The following is a 19629-nucleotide window of genomic DNA, read 5'->3' as shown; positions in this document are numbered from 1 at the left end:
CTTCTTGCCTGCTGAGAAGGAAGGATCACGCTGTATGACCCGGAAGTGTCTCTCTGTTCAGTGGTGGAGAAAGACCACGGAGAGCTGGGGTTTGGACGTGTTTTCTTTGCACTGTCTTCAGTATGCAGCGATTGCTCTTTCCGCCCCTGAAGGCCTTGGTGGGGAGCCCGTGTCTCCGGCTCCTTGTTCCTAGGGCGGCGCCTAGAACCCAGGTATTGCACCGCAGAGGACTCGGTCGCGGAATCGTACAGGAGTCGAAAGAGTCAGGAGAAAGATAACAGATAACCCCACATCACATTCCCGTAGTTCCTTAGGATTCACAGCGCATTTCTTTGTACCCAGAGTCCCTGAGGTAGAATCCAGACCTGCCACTTACTGGCTTTATGGTATTAACCAAGTTAAGTAACCTTTCTGTGCCTTATTCCGCCCATCTGTGAAATGGGAATAGCAGTACCTACTTCGTTCAGTTGTGGTAAGGGTTAATTAATTTCATATACAGCAAGCGTTTAGCACATAGTAAGAGCTCAGTAATTTTTACCTATGTATTTGGTTTTTGCTAAAAGTCCCCACGGAGCCAGGTAAGGAACTTATAACCCCATTCTACAGAGAAGGAAATTGATACTTAATTTAAGTTCACTGAAGTTAGGAAACAGAACGCGAATCTTTAGACTCAGGGACAGAGTCAGAAGAGGACGTGCGTTCGCTCAACAAATAATTGCTGAGTGATTATTATGTCTTGGGATCTGGGAAGCAAAAGATAAATACCAAAAGGCTCCTGCCCTGGGGGGGGGGGGAAGCACAGTTAATTCATTTGTCAAATCTTTATTAAGGTCTTGTTATGTGAGGGAACTGTGTTATGAACAAAAGTGTCAGGGGACAAAGAGCTAGACTGACCAGAGACTTCTGTCCTGCAACTCAGCTTAGTAGGAGATAGAAACAAATAAACCTGAAGTACATTATAATATTTTAAGGGCTGAGATAGGGAAGGTACAGTGTGCTGGGGGAATGACCTGTTGCAGACCCAGGAGAATCTAGGAATATTTCCCGAGGAGGTGGCATCTGAACTGAGATGTATTGTAGATATTCTCAGTAAGGAGTCAGAGAGCATCCCAGTCAGCAAGAAAGAAAAGAATCCATATCTAGGTGTAAAGTCTGGGGGAAGTATGCAGAGACCAGAAGGGTCATGTAGTGTGGGGATGGATTGGAGTGAGGCAAAACTAGAGGAGAGCCAGGTGTGGGCTGGAGTCAGTAAACCAGATAGGAGATGATGATTTACTAGGGCAGAAGTGGTGGAGATGTGGCCATACAGGGTACTCTAGTCTAAACAGAGAGGGATTGTGTTTGAGAACAGTGGCCTGAGGACTTTCCCTCTGTCGCCCGTTGTAATTTGTATGTCTTGATCCTTAGTGTGGTTGCAGCTGTGGGATCAGGCACTCCCTGAGGCCAGGGCAGTACAGCACCATCTCTGAAGTGACTTTGCAGTCTGGAAGGGGTACAGTGTCCCTTCCCTCAAAAGCTGCTGAGCGGGTGGTAGGTCGATGGCTCCTGGTCTGCAGTGGAACAGTGGCTGGAGCAGTTATTCTTGGTGGACTGACTAGGTGAGTAATTTGCTTGTAGCGAGTCAGCTCTTTGTGTCATCAGTAGAAGCACAGGATGACCAAGGGGGAAGGGACCTTGGGAATCACCTAGTCTCACTCCCTCATTTTATATATGTAGAAACTGAGGCCAAAAGTGGGACATGTCTGAGGGCTTGCCTGCCGTAGAACAGTTTATAGAGTTATTATTGGGAGCCCTTCATAAAGCCTGGTTTAGGTCTTACCTGTTTGCTGTGCATTATTTGTATATATTTTCCCTCTACAAACAGTTTTCAGGTTTGTCTCAAAAATTAAAAAGTTTGTCTGAATTAAATGCACATAAACGGATCACAATTGTTTTGTATGCCTCTTGGGTCCCTTTAAATCTATAGATTTCTTCTCCCTCCCTCCCCTATTTCATGTAGTTTTGTTTTGTTTTGTTTGTTATTAAAGAAACGTAACTGATTGGTCCTATGGAGTTTCCCAGTCTGAATTTTGTTAACTGCATACTTGTGGTGTTTAACATGTCCCATTATCCCCAGTATTTCCTGTAAGCCACTTTTTGCTTGATAAGATTCAGATTGGGAGGAGGGGGCAAAATACTTCACAGGTGATTATGACATTCATAAATATCTGGTGTCCATTAGAGATGCCAACAGCCATTGATGATCATTGCCTAGATCCATGATTTTATTACAGTTGCAAAACTGTAATATTTTATTAGCTCAACTCTAAAGAAAAACTTGCCCTCATCAACAATTTTGTTATTGTAAGGTACAGTTTCTATAAGAAAGGCAGGATAAATATTTGAATCTTCCTCTTAATTTACCAGTTTTGAAAGTAGTAAGTTGGTTTCCAAGCATCCTCCAAAGGTGATCAATAAAGGGTTTGTGTTTTAAGTATTATAAGTTCATAGGTTTAAGTGTATTTGATGTTTCGATCCATTGCACTGATGATTCGGTCAAATTGTTCCATCTTTAGTCAATGAGAGCCTCTTCAAATTGCCTCCTGAGTCTTTTTGACAGAATTTTAGTAACTAAATTTTTTGCTTTGTGGATAAGATATTCCAGGTTCATCTTATACATTTGCTGCCTCCGACCTAAATCAGCCTTTCACTTCTCACCTTTTGGTGAAAATACCCTCTGGTGTTAATACAGTATGTGTTCCTCACATTCTCTACACATTCCCTGTACTCTTATTTCAAAATACCATATGTTATATAGACTGTAATGGGAAATTGTGAAAAATTTAAGTTTTATTAGCTTTAAATTCACTCAAGAGTCTAAACTGGTCATTGAGGGCATATTTCTTTGCTCTAAGGGTTGATTTTACCTGTTAAAGAATGCTAGTAAAAGAAGGAAGTAAAGAGAGCTGAATTAAAGGATCGAGAGAACAAGGAGTAAAGAAATTTCTATCTGATGGCAGCTTTCTGGTGAAATTTTAAGCAGTAAGAAGAAAGCAGGGTGTTAAAAAAGAATACACTAAAATGATGTGCTTACCTTTAGAAGGGTTAAGCTCAGATCCATTTGGTTCTGTAAACCATTTATGAGAAATCCGGCATTGTGTGTGCACTTGTGTGTGCATGTATCACACACACTTCTTTCCTATCTTAAGGTTGACAGAGTCTGGACTCTCAATGGTAGACTGGAATTTGATAAAGGAGATGAAACCACCTACTAGTCAAGAGGAGTGGGAAACAGAATTCCAAAAATATCAGCAATTTCCAGAATTTAAAATGTAAGTATAGGGGCCCCTGGGTGGTTCAGTCGGTTATGCATCTGCCTTTGGCTCAAGTCATGATCCTGGGGTCCTGGGATTGAGCCCCATGTCAGGCTCCCTGCTCAGCAGGGAGTCTGCTTCTCTCTATCCCCGCTAATGCTCTCGCTCTCTCTCACTCATTTTCTCTCTCAAATAAATAAAATCTCTTTTTAAAAAGTAAGTATAATAGAAAATCAAGTAAACATCCCACTAGGCCCTTTCAATCTTTTGCTTATTTAAACATTTTAGTATGGTGAGATTCCAGTGTTTCTCGATACTTGCTTCAGTTAATGTTTAGTGAGCTTCCTACTCTAAACCTCCAGTTCCAAAGTGATCCTGAGATCACTGATGAGGAAGAAGGCAGACCTTTCATTTCAAGCTTTGAAACTGAGAATGCTCCTGCATTCTGTCTGGAAATAAAAATCAGGATGTTTCTTCTTTCTTTTTGACTTCCCTTTTCACCCAGCTTGAATCATGATATGACACTGGCCGAATTCAAGTTCATCTGGTACATGGAGTACTCACACCGAATGTGGGGTCGCTTTGTGGGCCTTGCATACATCCTGCCTGCTGCCTACTTTTGGAGAAAGGGCTGGCTCAGCCGTGGCATGAAAGGACGTGTTCTTGCCCTATGTGGGCTAGTCTGCTTCCAGGTAAGATTTGTTCAAGTTTGGGAAGCCAGAGATGCCAGCTCCCTTGTTGGGATTGTTTTTAAGGAAGGAATCTGAGTCTGTATAACAGAGTAGAAAAGAGGATGAATTTTAGTGTTACAGGCATGGCCAGCCCTGTCACTTAGTAGGGCAAGTTCTCTACCTTCTGTAGACGATGCTTTCCTTACCTGTAAATAGGGATAATAATAGTGCCTACTGGTTAGGTTGTATGACTTATTAAGATAGATCATGCATATAAAGTAGTTAGTTTAGTGCCTGGAATTAGTAAGCACTTGGTGAATACATTTTTAAGTCACAAGAGGTTCTTTCCTCTCATGGCTCTCCTCTTGGGTTCTTGTCTTTTCTTTTCTGACTTGTCTGCTAGATGGGGAATGGAATCCCTGTGCTAGAATGGCTGAATAAGCAAATTTGAAGATTCCCACAGTTAAGGGGTTTTCTGAGACTGAGATCCAAGAAAAGGAATATGAGAGAAGGTACATACTAGTATTTCACAATTATAGGCCCTCAGAGAGCATCTTAGAGCATCAAAGAAACATCAAAATTTGATCAGGAAGATGCTAATTCGTTAATTGAGCTCAAAAGTAGTAAGAACCAATCAGAAGAAATTAAAGAGGGAGATGGAAGAGAAAAAATAGACTATAGAAAGAGATAAAGAGACATAATAAAAGTCTAACAATAATTAGGGGAGGGTTGGTTAAACAAAGTGAAAGTTTATTTTGGAATGATAAAAACAAAAACCAAAACCATCCTAAAGCAGACTCCCAGGGAGGCAACAATTTGAAGATGGCACATAGGATTATGGGAAGAAGAAAGTGAAGCTGGCAAATCACACTATGTACTCCTTTGTCTTCCAATGCCCCATGCAGATGGAATCAAGCTAATTAGAACATCCAGGATAATCACGAAGGGGGCAAGAGATGCCCTGAAAGATTTCCTGAGGAGATCTTTTAGAAGAGATGGGAGAGCTGTGAATTGTATAAGACTGATGATTCACAGACCTGTACCCCTGAAGCAAATAATACATTATGTGTTAATAAAAAAAAAAGAAGAAGAAGAGATAGGCAAACGCTACCTCTCTGACATGCTTCTGTTGACTTGGGAGGGCAGTGTTGAAAGGGCTGTATCTTATCTGATAGAAGTGAAACTGACATTTGTATTAATTAAAAAAAATTAAAGGAGTGTATCAGAGTAATACGTACCTTGAACTTTTAAGCTTAAACATGTACTTTCATTACCTTTTTTTTTTTTTTTAACAAAGAACTAAGGCCTGTTCTTTGATTTCTCAGATTGGAGTTTAACTTCCAATCTCTTGCATCTTCATAAACTACCATTTCATTTCATTTCATTTTCCTTAAAAGAGAAGTGGGAACTTAGACGTTTGCAAAGCCATCTGCCAGTAAAGCCTTACAGATTTTTATGATTCCTCCCCATGCAAGACTTTTATAATTGTCTATTCCTACTAACTTGACAGTAATTGTTTTTAAGCAATTATCTTTATCAAAGCTTTTCCAAAACACTAAATCTGGTTTTTATTGAAAAACTCTCCTTTTATTCTTATATTTTACTTACACTTCATTTTACATAATGTTAAATTATATCAAGTATTTTTAAGGTTTTGCTTGTAGATAAGCTTCTGTGTAATTTTCTACATTTGGCTTACACTTTAATAAAATAATAATCTAAACAGTGGTTAAGCATTTATGGTGCTATATGTGAAAATGTGGGTAGGATATGACTCCCGAGATACTGGGGATATGGGAAGGTATGGAATGAGAGGTCAGGTAGGGAGTACTCCTGATAACTGACAACTCACTTTCTCACCTAGTACAGTTGAATGGTCAGATCCAGCCTTGTTTTATTTGCCTCTTGTGTTTTTGGTTCTAGGGTCTGTTGGGATGGTATATGGTGAAAAGTGGATTAGAAGAAAAACCAGACTCCCATGACATCCCTCGAGTCAGTCAGTATCGCCTCGCCGCCCACCTGGGATCAGCTCTTGTTCTTTATTGTGCCAGCTTATGGACTTCGCTCTCACTGCTGCTACCTCAGCACAAGGTAAAAACGTCAGTCTTTATTATTAGTATATCTGCACAGATGCTGACAAGATCAGAGGAACAGAAATTCTGCTTCTAATGGGAAATTATCAATCCATATGCATACATTCCTTTAGGAACATCTACCAGTTTGCCAGCAATTAGGTATAACCAAAGATGACAGCAACATTGAACTTTAAGACTCTGGAAGTCTTTGGAACTGCATAGTAAAATGTACCATTATTCTTTTAAGCTGGAGCAACGCATTCAAAGGAAACTTAGTACAGGACCCAAATATCTTGTCAGCATTGCCTACTGGAAAAAGTGAAAACATGAATTTTAGGAATGGTGGGAAGGGGTTGCAACAAGAGCTATCCCCCCCACAACCACTTCTGACTCCTAGATGAATGGTGGCTAGCTGGTGAGGAAGGCCAGAGTGAGAGCTGTTTCTGGACCTCTGAGGGTATACGAGAGCCATGAGAGTTATTTGTTCTTTGGGTGGGGACCTACCACTCATCAAGTCTGACAAGTCTGCTCTTGTGATCTTGCCTGAAAGTATTTTCCTGTATGCTGATTAAAGGAAAATACTAGTTTTTCTAAAAATGAGTATTATTTTAGGTATTGAAGTTATGGTTGACCTGGATAACCTGTTGATGGAATGAAGTTTGAGATGACAGTAGGACTTTTAAGTAGAATTACCCAATAGGTACTTGGAGCCAGTAGCCTTGATTCCGGTACGGAAGGGAGTTGTGGACTTGGCAGTCATCCCCACAGGGAAGCCAGATGGGGCCAAAACATTGGTATAGTAGACAATCTACATTGGAATAATTCTTATTCTGTTTCAAAGCTGGACTTCTCAAATGAATTGCCTAATGTGTAACTGTACTTGCTGACAACCCACTCTTTAAATTCTTATCATCTGGCACTCCCACCCACTCACCTCTGTACATCGACATCCCTGTACATGCCTACACGTATACCCACACACTCCTAAACACTCTGTGGGAAATGGTACTGTGAAAGGCTGCCAATGACTTTTTTAATTATCAACTGTTTTTCTCTTCTTATTTATTCATATTCCACTAATTTGCAGAAAGGATTTGAGATGATAGTCAAACATGTAGTGCTGTGCTCTCCAACACAGTATCTACTAGTCACATGTGGCCATTTAAATTTTAATTAAAATTAAATAAATTTATATTTTAAAAAGCAGTTATTTTCTTAAAGTTTAAAAAAAATTAACTTCTGGGGCACCTGGGTGGCTCAGTTGTTAAGCGTCTGCCTTCAGCTCAGGTTATGATCCCAAGGTCCTAGAATTGAGCCCTGCATCGGGTGTCTAGCTCAGCGGGAGGCCTGCTTCTCCCTCACCCACTCCCCTGCTGTTCTCTCTTTCACTGTGTCTCCCTTTGTCAAATAAGTAAATAAAATATTAAAAATAAATTTAAAAATTTTTAAATGAAAAACGTTAACTTTTTTTAAATTTTCAGGTGCGGTGGCCTCATTTTAGGTCCTCATTAGGCACGTATTGGCCACTGCAGATAATAGAACATTTCCATCATCATAGAAAGTTCTGTTGGATGGCAACAGATAATTGATAATAATTAATAATTGATAATTGATTATTTTTAAAGTTCTGATAGACAGTCGTATGGTATCTTAGTAATGATAGCTCACTCTTCATATACTAGATTATAGACCGTTGAAGGGCAGCACTCTGACTTAACTCCTTTGTATCTTTATGGTAATCTGTTTATAAAATTCTTAATAATTATTTGTTGATTCACTGATTAGTATCAGAAGTTGGTTATAGTAAAAATAAAACTAAATTTTTATCTTACAAAAACACTAAATGCAAGAATCTCTACCTTTGCGATTTCTTTTTATTTTTTATTTTTTTAAAGATTTTATTTATTTATTTGACAGACAGAGATCACAAGTAGCCAGAGAGGCAGGCAGAGAGCGGGCAGGGTTGGGGGGGGGGGAGCAGGTTGCTTCCCTGCTGAGCAAAGAGCCCGACGCAGGGCTCGATCCCAGGACCCTGAAATCATGACCCAGAGATCACAAGTAGGCAGAGAGGCAGGTGGGGGTGGGGGGGTGGGAAGCAGGCTCCCTGCTGAGCAGAGAGCCCAATGTGGGGCTCGATCCCAGGACCCTGAGATCATGACCTGAGCCAAAGGCAGAGGCTTAACCCACTGAGCCACCCAGGCCACCAGGTGCCCCATTCTTTTTAAAGATTTATATATTTGAGAGAGAGTGCACACAGCAGAGAGGATCAGGAGGGGAGGGAGGGAGACAGAAAGCCTCAAGCGGGCTCTGGGCTGAGCATGGAGCCTGACATAGGGCTTGATCTCATGACCTGAGATCACTGCTTGAGCCGAAACCAGGAGTTGGAATCTTAACCGACTATGCCGCCCAGGTGCCCCTCTACTTTAGGGATTTCATACAGTTTTGATTCTGACTATATTTGCTAAACATGAAATATCACAAACAACATGAAAATCTAGTCCTGTATCTTAAGGCACATCATTTCAACCATGGTGAAGCATTTTTCCCTTGAACAACGCAAATCATTATTGAACAGGTATGTATTGAGTACTTACATACCAAACCCTAAGCTAGGATTACTTCACTAAGCAGGACAGATGGCATTTCCTGCCTTCACAAGACTTACAGGATAGCAGGGAAGACAGACAGTAAATGTATAAATGTAGTAGAATATGATGCATGTTAGACCAGAAAATCTGCTGGGACCGCTTAACCTATTTAGGGCATCAAAGAAGATCTGACCTCAGATTGTTACTAGGGTTTGGCTTTGGAGAGTTTTGCTGTCTCCCTTAGTTCCTGCAGTACAGTTTATCGGAATGGTTTTCTTTTCTTCTTTAGTTGCCTGAAACTCGTCAGCTCCTGTGGCTGAGGCGATGTGCTCATGGAACAGCAGGCCTGGTGTTCCTTACCGCACTCTCAGGTAGGACTCTTCACATCCCGCGTGGTCTAGTTTTGTTCTCCACTCGGGGGAGAGGGTCTCTTGCCAAACACTTGGTCCTTCACACTTGCCTTTCCATACCTATCATCTCCCTTCTCTGTTTTCTGTTTCTCCCTCCCTTCCAAAAACTCTGCTTCCCAGTCATTTGAACACAAATCTTGAGCATTTATCTGGATCCAGATTGCCTAGGTTCGAATCCTGGCTTTATCACCTATGAACTCTCTGACCCTGGGCAAGCTGTGTAACCTCCTGAGCCTCAGTGATCTCATTTGTAAAATGGGGATGATAGTAATAGTATGAGTGATACACATGAAATGCTTAGAAAAGTACCTGGCATGTAGCAAAAGCTAGGTGCAAATCAGAAAAGTCCTTTCCTCAAAGATGGCCTAAGATGAGGAGCTCTTGGGGTAAAGAGACTGATAGTTCTTTTTCATTCTTTAAATCACATCTCTATCCTACCTTTCTTGCTCGAGTACTGTACCATCTAGTACATTAATCGCTAGCCTCACATGCCTGTCTAAGCTTAATTAAAATTAAATAAAATGTAAAATTTAGTTTGTCAGTCACACTACCCACATTTTAAGTGCTCAGTAGCCACAAGTGGCTAGCAGCTACTGTGTTGGCTGGCAGATATAGAACATTTCTATCATCACAGAAAGTTCTGTTCGGTAGCACTGCTCCAAAGAAAACCATCAAACCAGTGATTCACCTCCCTCCATTTTTGATGGAAGAACATGAATTTTTACTTTATATGTGCTATTTTTAAAAACAAGGAATGTGATCTAAACATCTCTGAGTCCTCCTTTGATCATAAATAATGGATCAGTCATCCATTAACTCATGGATACTTTATATGTTTATCCAATATTTAGTTTATAAATTTTTTCACTTCTGTGTTCACTCAACAAACATTTTTTTGAGCACTTGGGGAAGACAGATAATAAACAATGAAAACATATGGCAGATGGTGTTCAGTGCTATGAAAAAAATAAAGCAGGATAGGGGATAGAGGTGAGTTTGGGCAAGTGCTGTCTTACACAGGATCATTGGGGTGATCTCTTTGATAAGGTGACATTGAATGGAGATGTGAGGAAATGAAGGAGTAAATTATGCAGGTATCCAAGGGAAGAGCATTTCCAGAATAGATGGCGTTCATAGTGGCATAAGGAGGGCATCAAAATCACTAAGGGAGTGTTTCCATCCATTGTGCCTTGCTCTAGAGCTTCTAGTTATGGGAGACATGCAGAATCTTCGGTGGGAGAAGGTGAGGATGCACTTGTGTTGTTTTATTTTGTTTTTTAAGTTCCCATGGTGATGCTGATGTATATTCTCTGAGAAACCCCTCCTGTAGATCTTTTTTATTCTCAATTCCTTTTGTCTAACTCTGGGATAATGGACTTTTTCTGTGGCAGAACTAGTATTTGAGCTCTTTTCTATTTCATTTTAATAAATACCATTTACCTTGGAATATAGGGGCTTTTGTGGCAGGGCTGGATGCTGGGCTTGTGTACAACTCTTTCCCGAAGATGGGAGAATCTTGGGTCCCAGAGGATCTCTTTACCTTCTCTCCCGTCCTGAAGAATGTTTTTGAGAATCCCACCATGGTGCAGTTTGATCACCGGATTTTGGTAAGTCTGGCTAGTGGTTACCGGCTGCTGAGTCCAGGGAGCCTCTCCCAGGCTTTGGGGTGTCTGAAGCACTGATGGCAGCCCTGAGAGGATAGAATACTGTGGGCACTAGATTTCCTTTGCTTTTTAGAAGAAATTTCCCACCAATTCTCTGATGGGATGTTTTTGTCCTAATTATCCACACCTGTTCCAGCCAAATTCTGGCTTTGGGGATAATACTGTCTTACTGAAGTTCACATGTGCCTTTTACCATCTGGCAAAGGATAACATCCCTCAATCCTACACACACAAAGGAGAGTGATTTTAGTGGAAATGAGGCTGAGTAGAGAAGAGAGGGCAAAGGCAGTGGTTGCTGAACACATAATTGTCAGAGCTGACCCGAAACCCCAGGGAGCTAAGACTATCATAAATATTTCTCATCTTAATTAAGCTGATATTAAGGGCCTGCTGGGGTCATGTTAAGAGTGGCCTGGTAGCCTGGGCACGATACACTGGAGCAGGGCAAGACTGGCAGCAAGGAGGCCAGCAGGAAGCTGAGGGGCCATTGCAGTAATGCAGGTGAGAGTGGTGGGGCTCTAGGCTGCATGGAGGAGCAGGGCTTGAAGAGAATGGTGGATCAGAGAGAGGCTCTAAGGAATAGAAGATTGGGTTATAGGAATGAGGGTAAAGAAGATCCCAAAGTCTGTTCTGTGGCATGCTTAAGACACACCCGGACATGGGACTACTGAAATGAGCATTGGGCTGAAGATGGAGGGTGCCGTCAGATTGAGGAGTGTTGGGTGTGATGATTGAAGCACACCCAAAGAGAGGTCCAGAGGCTTCAGATCCCCAAAGCCAACACTGGGGCTTGGGCCAGTTATGTTGTTTGGGCTCAGGCCCCTCCACCGACAGCATTTTGTAATAAGTAAAGTCGGGTTGGATTGTCATCATGGACAGCTCTGAAAGGAAAAGTGGATACAGAAAATGACAGAAAAACATTCTCCTTGACATCATGGAAGTGGGGAGGAGATCCTGTTGCCAGAGTCCGGAATGGAAATGAGACTTGGGCTTGTTTTTAGCCTAGTTGCCAGTACCACTACCTCCTCTACTCACAGCCCAGGAAGGTAATAAGCTTCATGTGCTGGGGTCAGCCCTGCTTTAAAAATATAAGATTAGAGAGGAGGTAAAATGAGACATTAGGATGCAAAGAGTGATTTCAAAGGTGAGGGCCACACCTGGGGGGGGCACCCACTTGAGAAGAGAGAGTGTGTAGCGCGATAGGTTCAGAAACTGCTGGTAAAGCCTCAGGGAACACGAGCATTTAAGTGGCAAGCAGAAGAGCATGGAGGAGACCAAGGAGTAATTATAGGAGGAGCTGCAGATGGTTCTCTGGGTCTGGGACAAGGAACCCTCAGGGTGACGCACTGGTCTTAGAGGAGAGATGCAGCGGACAAACAGCAGGAGGGTGGAGCATTTCTTCCTGATTTTTGATGAGAGGTCTTTGTCCCCCACAGGGAATCACTTCAGTTACAGCTGTGACAGTGCTCTACTTCCTCTCCCGGAGAATCTCCCTTCCTCGAAGGACCAAGATGGCCGCAGCGACTTTGCTAGCTTTGGCATATACACAGGTACAAACCACTTCTTTTTGGTCCCAAAACTAAGTTAAAGAAAGGTGACAGGCTAGGAGAAAATATTTTCAGTATTTATAATATTGATTATCTCTTTATATATCTTCTAATAAATTTTATGTATTATTTTATTTAAGATTTTTATCTTAATAAAGAATACTCAGAAAATAAAATGAGGGTTATCAATATACACAGTTCTCACAGGAGAAACAATGAATGGCCAATAAACATGAAAAGGTCTTTAGCCTCACTTGTTATCAGAGAGGAGCAAATTAAAACAATGCTTGCCATTTTGTGCCTGTCAGATTGGGGGAAAATTTTTTTTGTAAAGATAATCAGGTATTGGCATAGAGTTAGAAAATGGTATATCTTCCTGTATTCTTGGTGAGAGCATGAGTTGGTATAGTTTTTTCAGAGGGCAGTTTGACATTAGCTTTTAAAATGTTAAATGTATAATCCATTGGTCCAATAAGCTGACTTCTTAGTGCCTGCCCTAGAAATATTCTAAGGCCCAAAGACCTGTGTACAAAGTAATTTTCATGGTAGAATTGCTGTGATAGCAGTAAAACCAGAAACCACCTAAATAAACAACAATGGTACACACATACTTTGTAATACTATATAGCAGTTTAAAATAATAAGGTCTCAAGACATACATTGTTAAGTGAAAAAAGCAAGTAACAGAACAACCCCATTTTTTAAAGCATAAAAGTATGTTTCTTTATAAACACAGATACAAAAGTACAAGTGTATGGAAACTGATGACTCTCTGTGGGGAGGGTAGCTGGGCTAGGATAAAGGATTATTAAGGAGAATTTTAGGTTTATCTGTTTTGTTTGAATTTCCTCTGCTGTGAGTATACTTACTTGTGAAAATTTAAAAATACATATTTTTAATGTTTTGATGGGAGAATGTGGAGGTGTATGTATTTGGTTGTCCATGCCCAGTCATGTCAATTCTGAATTTGTGGTTCCTGCTTTTTTTACTGCATTCTCTCCTCTGGAACAGGTGGGCTTGGGCATTAGCACTCTGCTGATGTACGTTCCAACTCCTCTGGCTGCCACTCACCAGTCGGGCTCCCTGGCTCTGCTCAGTGTTGCCCTTTGGCTCATGAGTGAACTCCGAAGAGTCCCAAAATAATTCTCAGAGGATCGGCTTCCTAGGACTGAAAGTGCTTTTGAGAGCTCATCAGAGAGCACAGAACTTGGGAGTTTTCCTTTTAAAAGGATGACCTTGGCATACCAAATTGGTCAAGTTACTTAAAATTCTTTGTCTGTTTTTGACAAAGTCACTGGATCCAGAGTGTCATTAAGTATGTTTAACTTAAGAGTCCTTTTTTAAAATATTTGTAAATTTGGTTTTCTTGTTGAAAATCATGTTTAATGTACTAAAGAAATGGCTGCCTTTGCTGCTTAATAGACTGTCTCAGATTTCTTAATGTTGGCAAGCTTTTGATTCTACATGCACCACTTCATCTCCTTGACCTCCTGAGTCCTGAATTATGTCTAAGTAGAAGTTCTTTATGCTCTCGATTTCACTTCCATCAGGTAAAGATTTCAAAGGGAAAGACTGGCACACACTCTAAAGTAGCCAGAGAGCCTTCGGCAGGAAATAATGTCTTCTGGTATCCTGATTTTCACAATGGGGAAAGGGTGCAATCTGACAAGCTTAATGTCTGTATGTAGCAAAATGGCTTATAAGTACTTAGAAAAGGAGAAAATCACTGGTAACCCACTTTGACTCATCAAGCACTAACCTAGTTCGATTGTGCCGTTACATCTCTAGGTTAGATGAATGGAATACCTAGTATGAGTCAGTTCCTGAAAGCATTTCCGAACAGCCTCATGGATAATTAAAGTATGGTCTTGATGGTATATGAAGTACATGGACATCTATTCAGATACGTAAACAAATTTTTGTTTAATTAATTGTTGTTAATTTTAGTCTTTTGGTCTCTTGCTATTTCACAGGACTCTGTCTTATTCAACTTTTTTTTTTTAAGATTTTATTTATTTATCTAACAGAGATCACAAGCAAGCAGAGAGGCAGACAGAGAGAGCAGGGGGAAGCAGGCTGCCTGCTGAGCAGAGAGCCTGATGCAGGGCTCGATCCCAGGACCCTTGGATCATGGCCTGACCTGAAGGCAAAGGCTTTAACCCACTGAGCCACCCAGGTGCCCCTCAACTTAATTTTTTTAAATTGGTGATTTGGATAAAGGCATCACAAAGATCAAATCTGAGGATGGAACAACCCAACATTGCTAATGTAATATAGATGACAGTCACAACTCAAAATAGTTCCACGGTGGTACCAGCAAGATGAAATTAAACAGATTATAAATGTGGCATCCTCATTTTAATTAAATGGGTTGTGTAAGTTTGAGGTGGAGAAACCTGGCATCATATCATTTCATATAAAAAAGACAGGGATTTTAGTTGGCCACAGGCTCAACATGCACCAACGGTGTGATGACGCTGATTAAAAAAAATCAGTGGTGTTACAGATTTCATCAATGGAGGTGTCACAGCCACACTCAGCATACCTCCATGCAAGTGCTGTGTTTCACCATGGGTACCACATTTAAGGAAGACACGGACCACTAAATATGTATCCAGAGGAAGGGACCAGGATGGTGAGGACTCCAGAACCCTATACCCCACAGGGAAGACTTGAAGGAACTAGGGGTATTTAGCTGGAGGAGAACATTTGGAGAGAGCAAGATTCCTGCCCTTCAGAAGTTGAAGCTCTTTCATGCAAAAGGAATGAGCTTCCTTATGCTGCGGAGCTGGGAGCAGTGGGTAAAAAGAAAAACAGAAAGCTAGTTTCTTGTTTTGTACAAGGCAAGAGTTGGATCAAAACAAACACCCACTAAGGTATGGCTGGTGAAGACTGTGGCAAAGTGGAGACAGGTGCCCCAGCTAAGGGGTTAAACCATTGCTGGGCTCTGGCCTGTTGCTGCTGTATAGGTCCAAGTTGTCAGATCTGATTTTTTTTAAAGAAACTGAACATCTATATTTTTATGTGAAAGCTCTCAATGGTTAGCAACTAATTTCAGGGTTTTTAGAACCTGATGCAGGCTAAACATATCTGAGAGCCATAAATAGCCCAAGGTTTGCCCATTTATAATCTCAATTAGATGATCTCCGTTCCCTTTCAAGTCCAATATTCTGTGAGTTTCATTCTGACCTACAGTTACCACGTTCAAGCAGTTCTTAGCAAAACAGAAGTTAGATTTTGTCTTTAATTTTTTTTTTTTTTAATTCCAGATCCTGGGGCTTATGCTATTATTAGAAATAGTTTCTAACTTTTTTCACATTAGACTTTTTGAAAATCTTGAAGCCCAAGCCTCACCCAAGACTAATTAAATCATGATCTCTGGAAGCAGTAATAGATATATTTTAAATTCCCTGGGTAATTTCAGCATGCAGGCAATTGGGCACCACTGGCCTAGGCCCTAATAGCCTAGGCACCTTAGAAAGTTTTGACTGGCTTATTGCCATCCCCTCCAAATTTCTACCCACCCCCATCTCATTTAATCTGATCTACTAGTGTGTTCACAGGTTATCACCACCTCTTCTAGATAGAATTCTTTAAAGAAAGGAAACTGGTGACTGGGGCAGGTTCCTATTCATTATCACATGATTTTGCAGACTGGGGTTGTCCTTGGTTAATAACTGAGTCAGCAGAGAGCAGTCTGACCCAACCCCAAAAGCCATATGCTAGGGCTTCTATGGTTCCCTCCAACAAAGTGGCAAAGAGTAAGTTCAAGTTCCAAATGTTTTACTTCATTTTTCTTTTATTACAGATAGGTAAGCTTGGAAAAACAGATTTTGATTGCATTTAGCTATATAACTGTAGTGTGCCTATCTATGAGCTCTTGGTGGATGAAGATTATCTGAATTGTTATGTTTGCATTATTCCTAGCTTCAGACATAGACCAAATACTGCATGAGTGAATGGAAAATGAACAATTACAGACTGAGGTCCCAGATACTTCCTTCAAAATAAGTCATCATATATCTAGAAGATTAAATGAATTTCCCTTAATATTTTTAAGTCGGTCAATAATTCTGTCAGTTTTTGAAACATCAAAGGAAATTAAAACACCAGGCTTTTTTAAATCAGTCCAGAATTTTTTGTCTTTAACTTACACTGACCAAATGTTGTCCACTGTAGAAGAGGTATTGATTAGCTATTGCCTGGAGTGATGCTCAGGACGTCAGGATAACCAGCCAATTTGTAGCATTCCTTCCAGTTCTGGAATGAATGGTGGGTTCCATATTGGCTTATGTAACACATATACCCATGTCCCAGAATGAGGGACAATGCATCTCTCTCTAATACGCATTGCACTTTTGTACGACACTGGTTTAACAGTATTTAACAGAATTTTAAGAACTATTGAGCAAAATTACTTAATGTGAAGCATTAGAAAAACATACAGTCTTAGCAGCCCCTCAAAGTGATGCAGTACAGGCAGCCTTTGGTTTCTTTGAAGCAAGAAGGGACTCTCTGGCTGTGGGTCATAATAAATGCCTCGCAACACTGCGGAGTTCATTGTTGAAGGCAGAAGCAATGGAGGAGACAAGGCATACACGTCAGGGCTTCACACGTCACACATACACGTCAAAAAAAGGAGAACCGCGGAATGAGAATTTCAAACACAACATAATGACAGCAATACCAAAAATCAGAGTGTTCATCTAGGATCCTTGCCTGCAGAGAAAGTTATGAAGCTAATAAGGTACAGAGCCTGCACCACTACCAGTTTTAACAGGCCAAACTCGGGAACGTCCTCTGCAGGAGGGGCTCCTCGGGAAAGCAGCAGGGCTACCTTAATACTGGAGAAACAGAGTGGTAGACCGCCAGGGGGCGCTGTGAGCCCAGGCACTACTTAAAAAGGAGAGGCTCAGGAGCAGGCAGGCATGGTTATAAACATCCTGTGACTCAGAACATTTTTTGACTTTGGTTTTTATAAAAATGGCAGGCCATGACTAAATACACTTTTAAAGTAAAAAGTCCTTATAGTCTGAGTAATGACTCGATTTTACAAATAAAAGGCTCTTCTTAGTGCTCAGACTTTCAGATAAACAAAATGGTCAACAGATGTTGACCTCCTCTGTCCCTCTAATAATGGCACTGACAAACTGGAAATAATGAATTAGAGTAAATGGGAAGCACTTATGTAATAATACACGGGAAATCTGTTAGTATATAATAAAAAAGTCCTGGTTTTTTAGTAAGTATTTTTTGTTAACACCAACCAAATCCTCGCATGTGGCCCTAGTGGCCAGACTCTGAAACTACACACGACCTAAGCCGCTCATCTGGGAGAATCTGAAGGATCTGTGGCCAATCTACCTTAATTCTTGATCCCAAATGAAGGGACATCACATACCACAGCATACAGGGAAATTAGATACTAGTTCTGAATTAGTATGAAAAGAAGTTTAAAGACCACAGAAAGCAATAGCATTTTATTTCTGTAAGGGAATCTGAGAACTGCCCAAGAATTACAGCCAAGTTCATTAATGAGGTAGATCTGATTGGCATTTACACCTTAAATAATATCAATTCTAACCATCAGATGAATTGCTTAGTTGCTGTGGTTAAGAAAATTGTACAAAATTAAGCAAATTGTTTAAAAGAAACATCTAAAATGTAAAAGTATTAAAAGAAATATAGAAGGTAGAATAAATGTAGTCACAACTTAGTGCTATTTCTAACGAAGTACTTCTTTTTTTTTTTAAGATTTTATTTATTTATTTGACAGACAAGAGATCACAAGTAGGCAGAGAGGCAGGCGGGGAGTGGGGGGAGCAGGCTCCCTGCTGAGCAAGAGCCCGATGAGGGGCTCAATCCCAGGACCCCAGGATCATGACCTGAACCGAAGGTAGAGGTTTAACCCACTGAGCCACCCAGTTGCCCCTTTAATGAAGTATTTCTTTCATATTTTATTTCTGAATGTGAGCAAAGCAATCACAAATGAAGATCAGAAGCAATTCTAAAGATTAGGCCTGGCTACTTGCAGTAAGCTCTATTATAAAGAATAGATTCTGTTGAAATACATAATCTTACAGGAAGATTCTCTCAATGAGAATTTAATTGCAGCTGTCAAAGGTATGTATCCGTAGTACAGAGAACAGAGAAAACAGAATCCAGGAGGCCACGCACAGTGACTTTGCACATATTAGCAATGCTCTCGGCCTCGATTTCATCATCCATAAAACCAAGGGGGTTAACAGAAGATGGACCTCTAAAATCCCAGTTGTAGAAATCTCATCTTCTGAAATTTACATATAGTAATTGCTGTTGGAAACTCCATTCCCATCAACCTTAATGTCAGGGACAATGGATAAAATAGGAGATGACCACTTGCTCCCTTGGGCAACGTGGCCTTTCAAAACAAAGACCAAAATCCACTTCCTAAAACTCTATCACTTTCCTCCATTTTCCTTCACCTTTAAGCTCCTTAGGCCAATGGTTAGTCCCTTAGTCCCTCTGGAACCAGCCTCAGAGCATCTTGTCTAGCCACCTTGTTTTACAGATGAGAAATGAACCAGAGAGGGTAAGTGACTTGCCTGGAATACCAGAGCTAGTCAACGACAAAGCCAGGACAAGAAACCAAGTCTGCTGTTCCTGACACCAGTCTTCTTTCCCCTAGGTCATACCACCCACTTGTCTTTCACTGCTGACAAGAAGCAAAACAAAAGCATAGGAATGGGGGTGGGAGAGCAACTATTTAGATGATTCCAGTGAGAAACAGAAGTTATAGAACTGAAGGCGATTATGCAAAATGAAATAAGTCAAGCAGAGAAAGACAATTATATGGTTTCACTTCTATGTGGAACATAAGGAATAGCATGGAGGTCATTAGAAGGAAAGGAAAAATGAAGGGGGGGAATCAGAGGGTAAGATGAACCATGAGAGACTATGGACTCCGGGAAACAAACTGAGGGATGGGGGGATGGGTTAGCCCGGTGATGGGTATGAAGGAGGGCAGGTATTGCATGGAGCACTGAGTGTTATACGTAAACAGTGAATCATGGAAAACTACATCAAAAGCTAACTAAGTGCCATATGGTGACTAACATTAAGAAAAGAAAAAAAAAAAGAAATAGAAGTTATTTTATTTCAAAAATGTAAATATGGATGTGAAAGCATCATGCTCCCTGATTTCAAACTATATTACAAAGCTATAGTAACTAAAACAGTATGTAATTGGCATAAAAACAGACAACATAGATCAATGGAACAGAATAGAAAGCCCAGAAATAAACCCTTGCATTTATGATCCATGAATTTACAACAAAGGAGGCAAGAATACACAGTGGGGAAAAGATAGTCTCTTCAAAAAATGGTGCTGGGAAAACTGAAG

At 40.7% G+C, this 19629-nt stretch overlaps 1 protein-coding gene across 2 annotated transcripts; it reads left to right on the top strand.

Moving 5' to 3' along the window:
• The first annotated feature begins 23 nt into the window (after positions 1–23).
• Positions 24–13667, top strand: COX15 (cytochrome c oxidase assembly homolog COX15). 2 transcript variants are annotated; one of them, XM_082722263.1, is made up of 9 exons: positions 24–212; positions 1408–1598; positions 3189–3311; positions 3799–3985; positions 5888–6055; positions 8917–8998; positions 10490–10644; positions 12138–12251; positions 13260–13667. In XM_082722263.1, exons 1-9 carry the CDS (start codon positions 123–125, stop codon positions 13389–13391), a joined length of 1242 nt encoding a protein of 413 aa, XP_082578389.1. In that variant the 5' UTR covers positions 24–122; the 3' UTR covers positions 13392–13667. The 2 variants fall into 2 exon arrangements, with proteins under 2 accessions (XP_082578389.1, XP_082578390.1); XM_082722264.1 differs by lacking the exon at positions 1408–1598 and having other exon boundaries at positions 33–212.
• The last annotated feature ends 5962 nt before the right edge of the window (positions 13668–19629 follow it).

This window comes from Mustela nivalis (assembly GCF_964662115.1).
Source record: "Mustela nivalis genome assembly, chromosome: 2".
Lineage (NCBI taxonomy): Eukaryota > Metazoa > Chordata > Mammalia > Carnivora > Mustelidae > Mustela > Mustela nivalis.
The sequence above is the reverse complement of the archived record's forward strand: the minus strand, read 5'-3'. Positions and strand labels throughout refer to the sequence as shown.

Excerpts from the sequence above, each read along its gene's own strand:
- COX15 (XM_082722263.1), top strand. The coding sequence starts at position 123 with ATGCAGCGATTGCTCTTTCCGCCCCTGAAGGCCTTGGTGGGGAGCCCG. Across the intron at positions 213-1,407 it reads GGGCGGCGCCTAGAACCCAG|TGTGGTTGCAGCTGTGGGAT; the intron begins GTATTGCACCGC and ends CTTGATCCTTAG. Across the intron at positions 10,645-12,137 it reads AGTTTGATCACCGGATTTTG|GGAATCACTTCAGTTACAGC; the intron begins GTAAGTCTGGCT and ends TGTCCCCCACAG.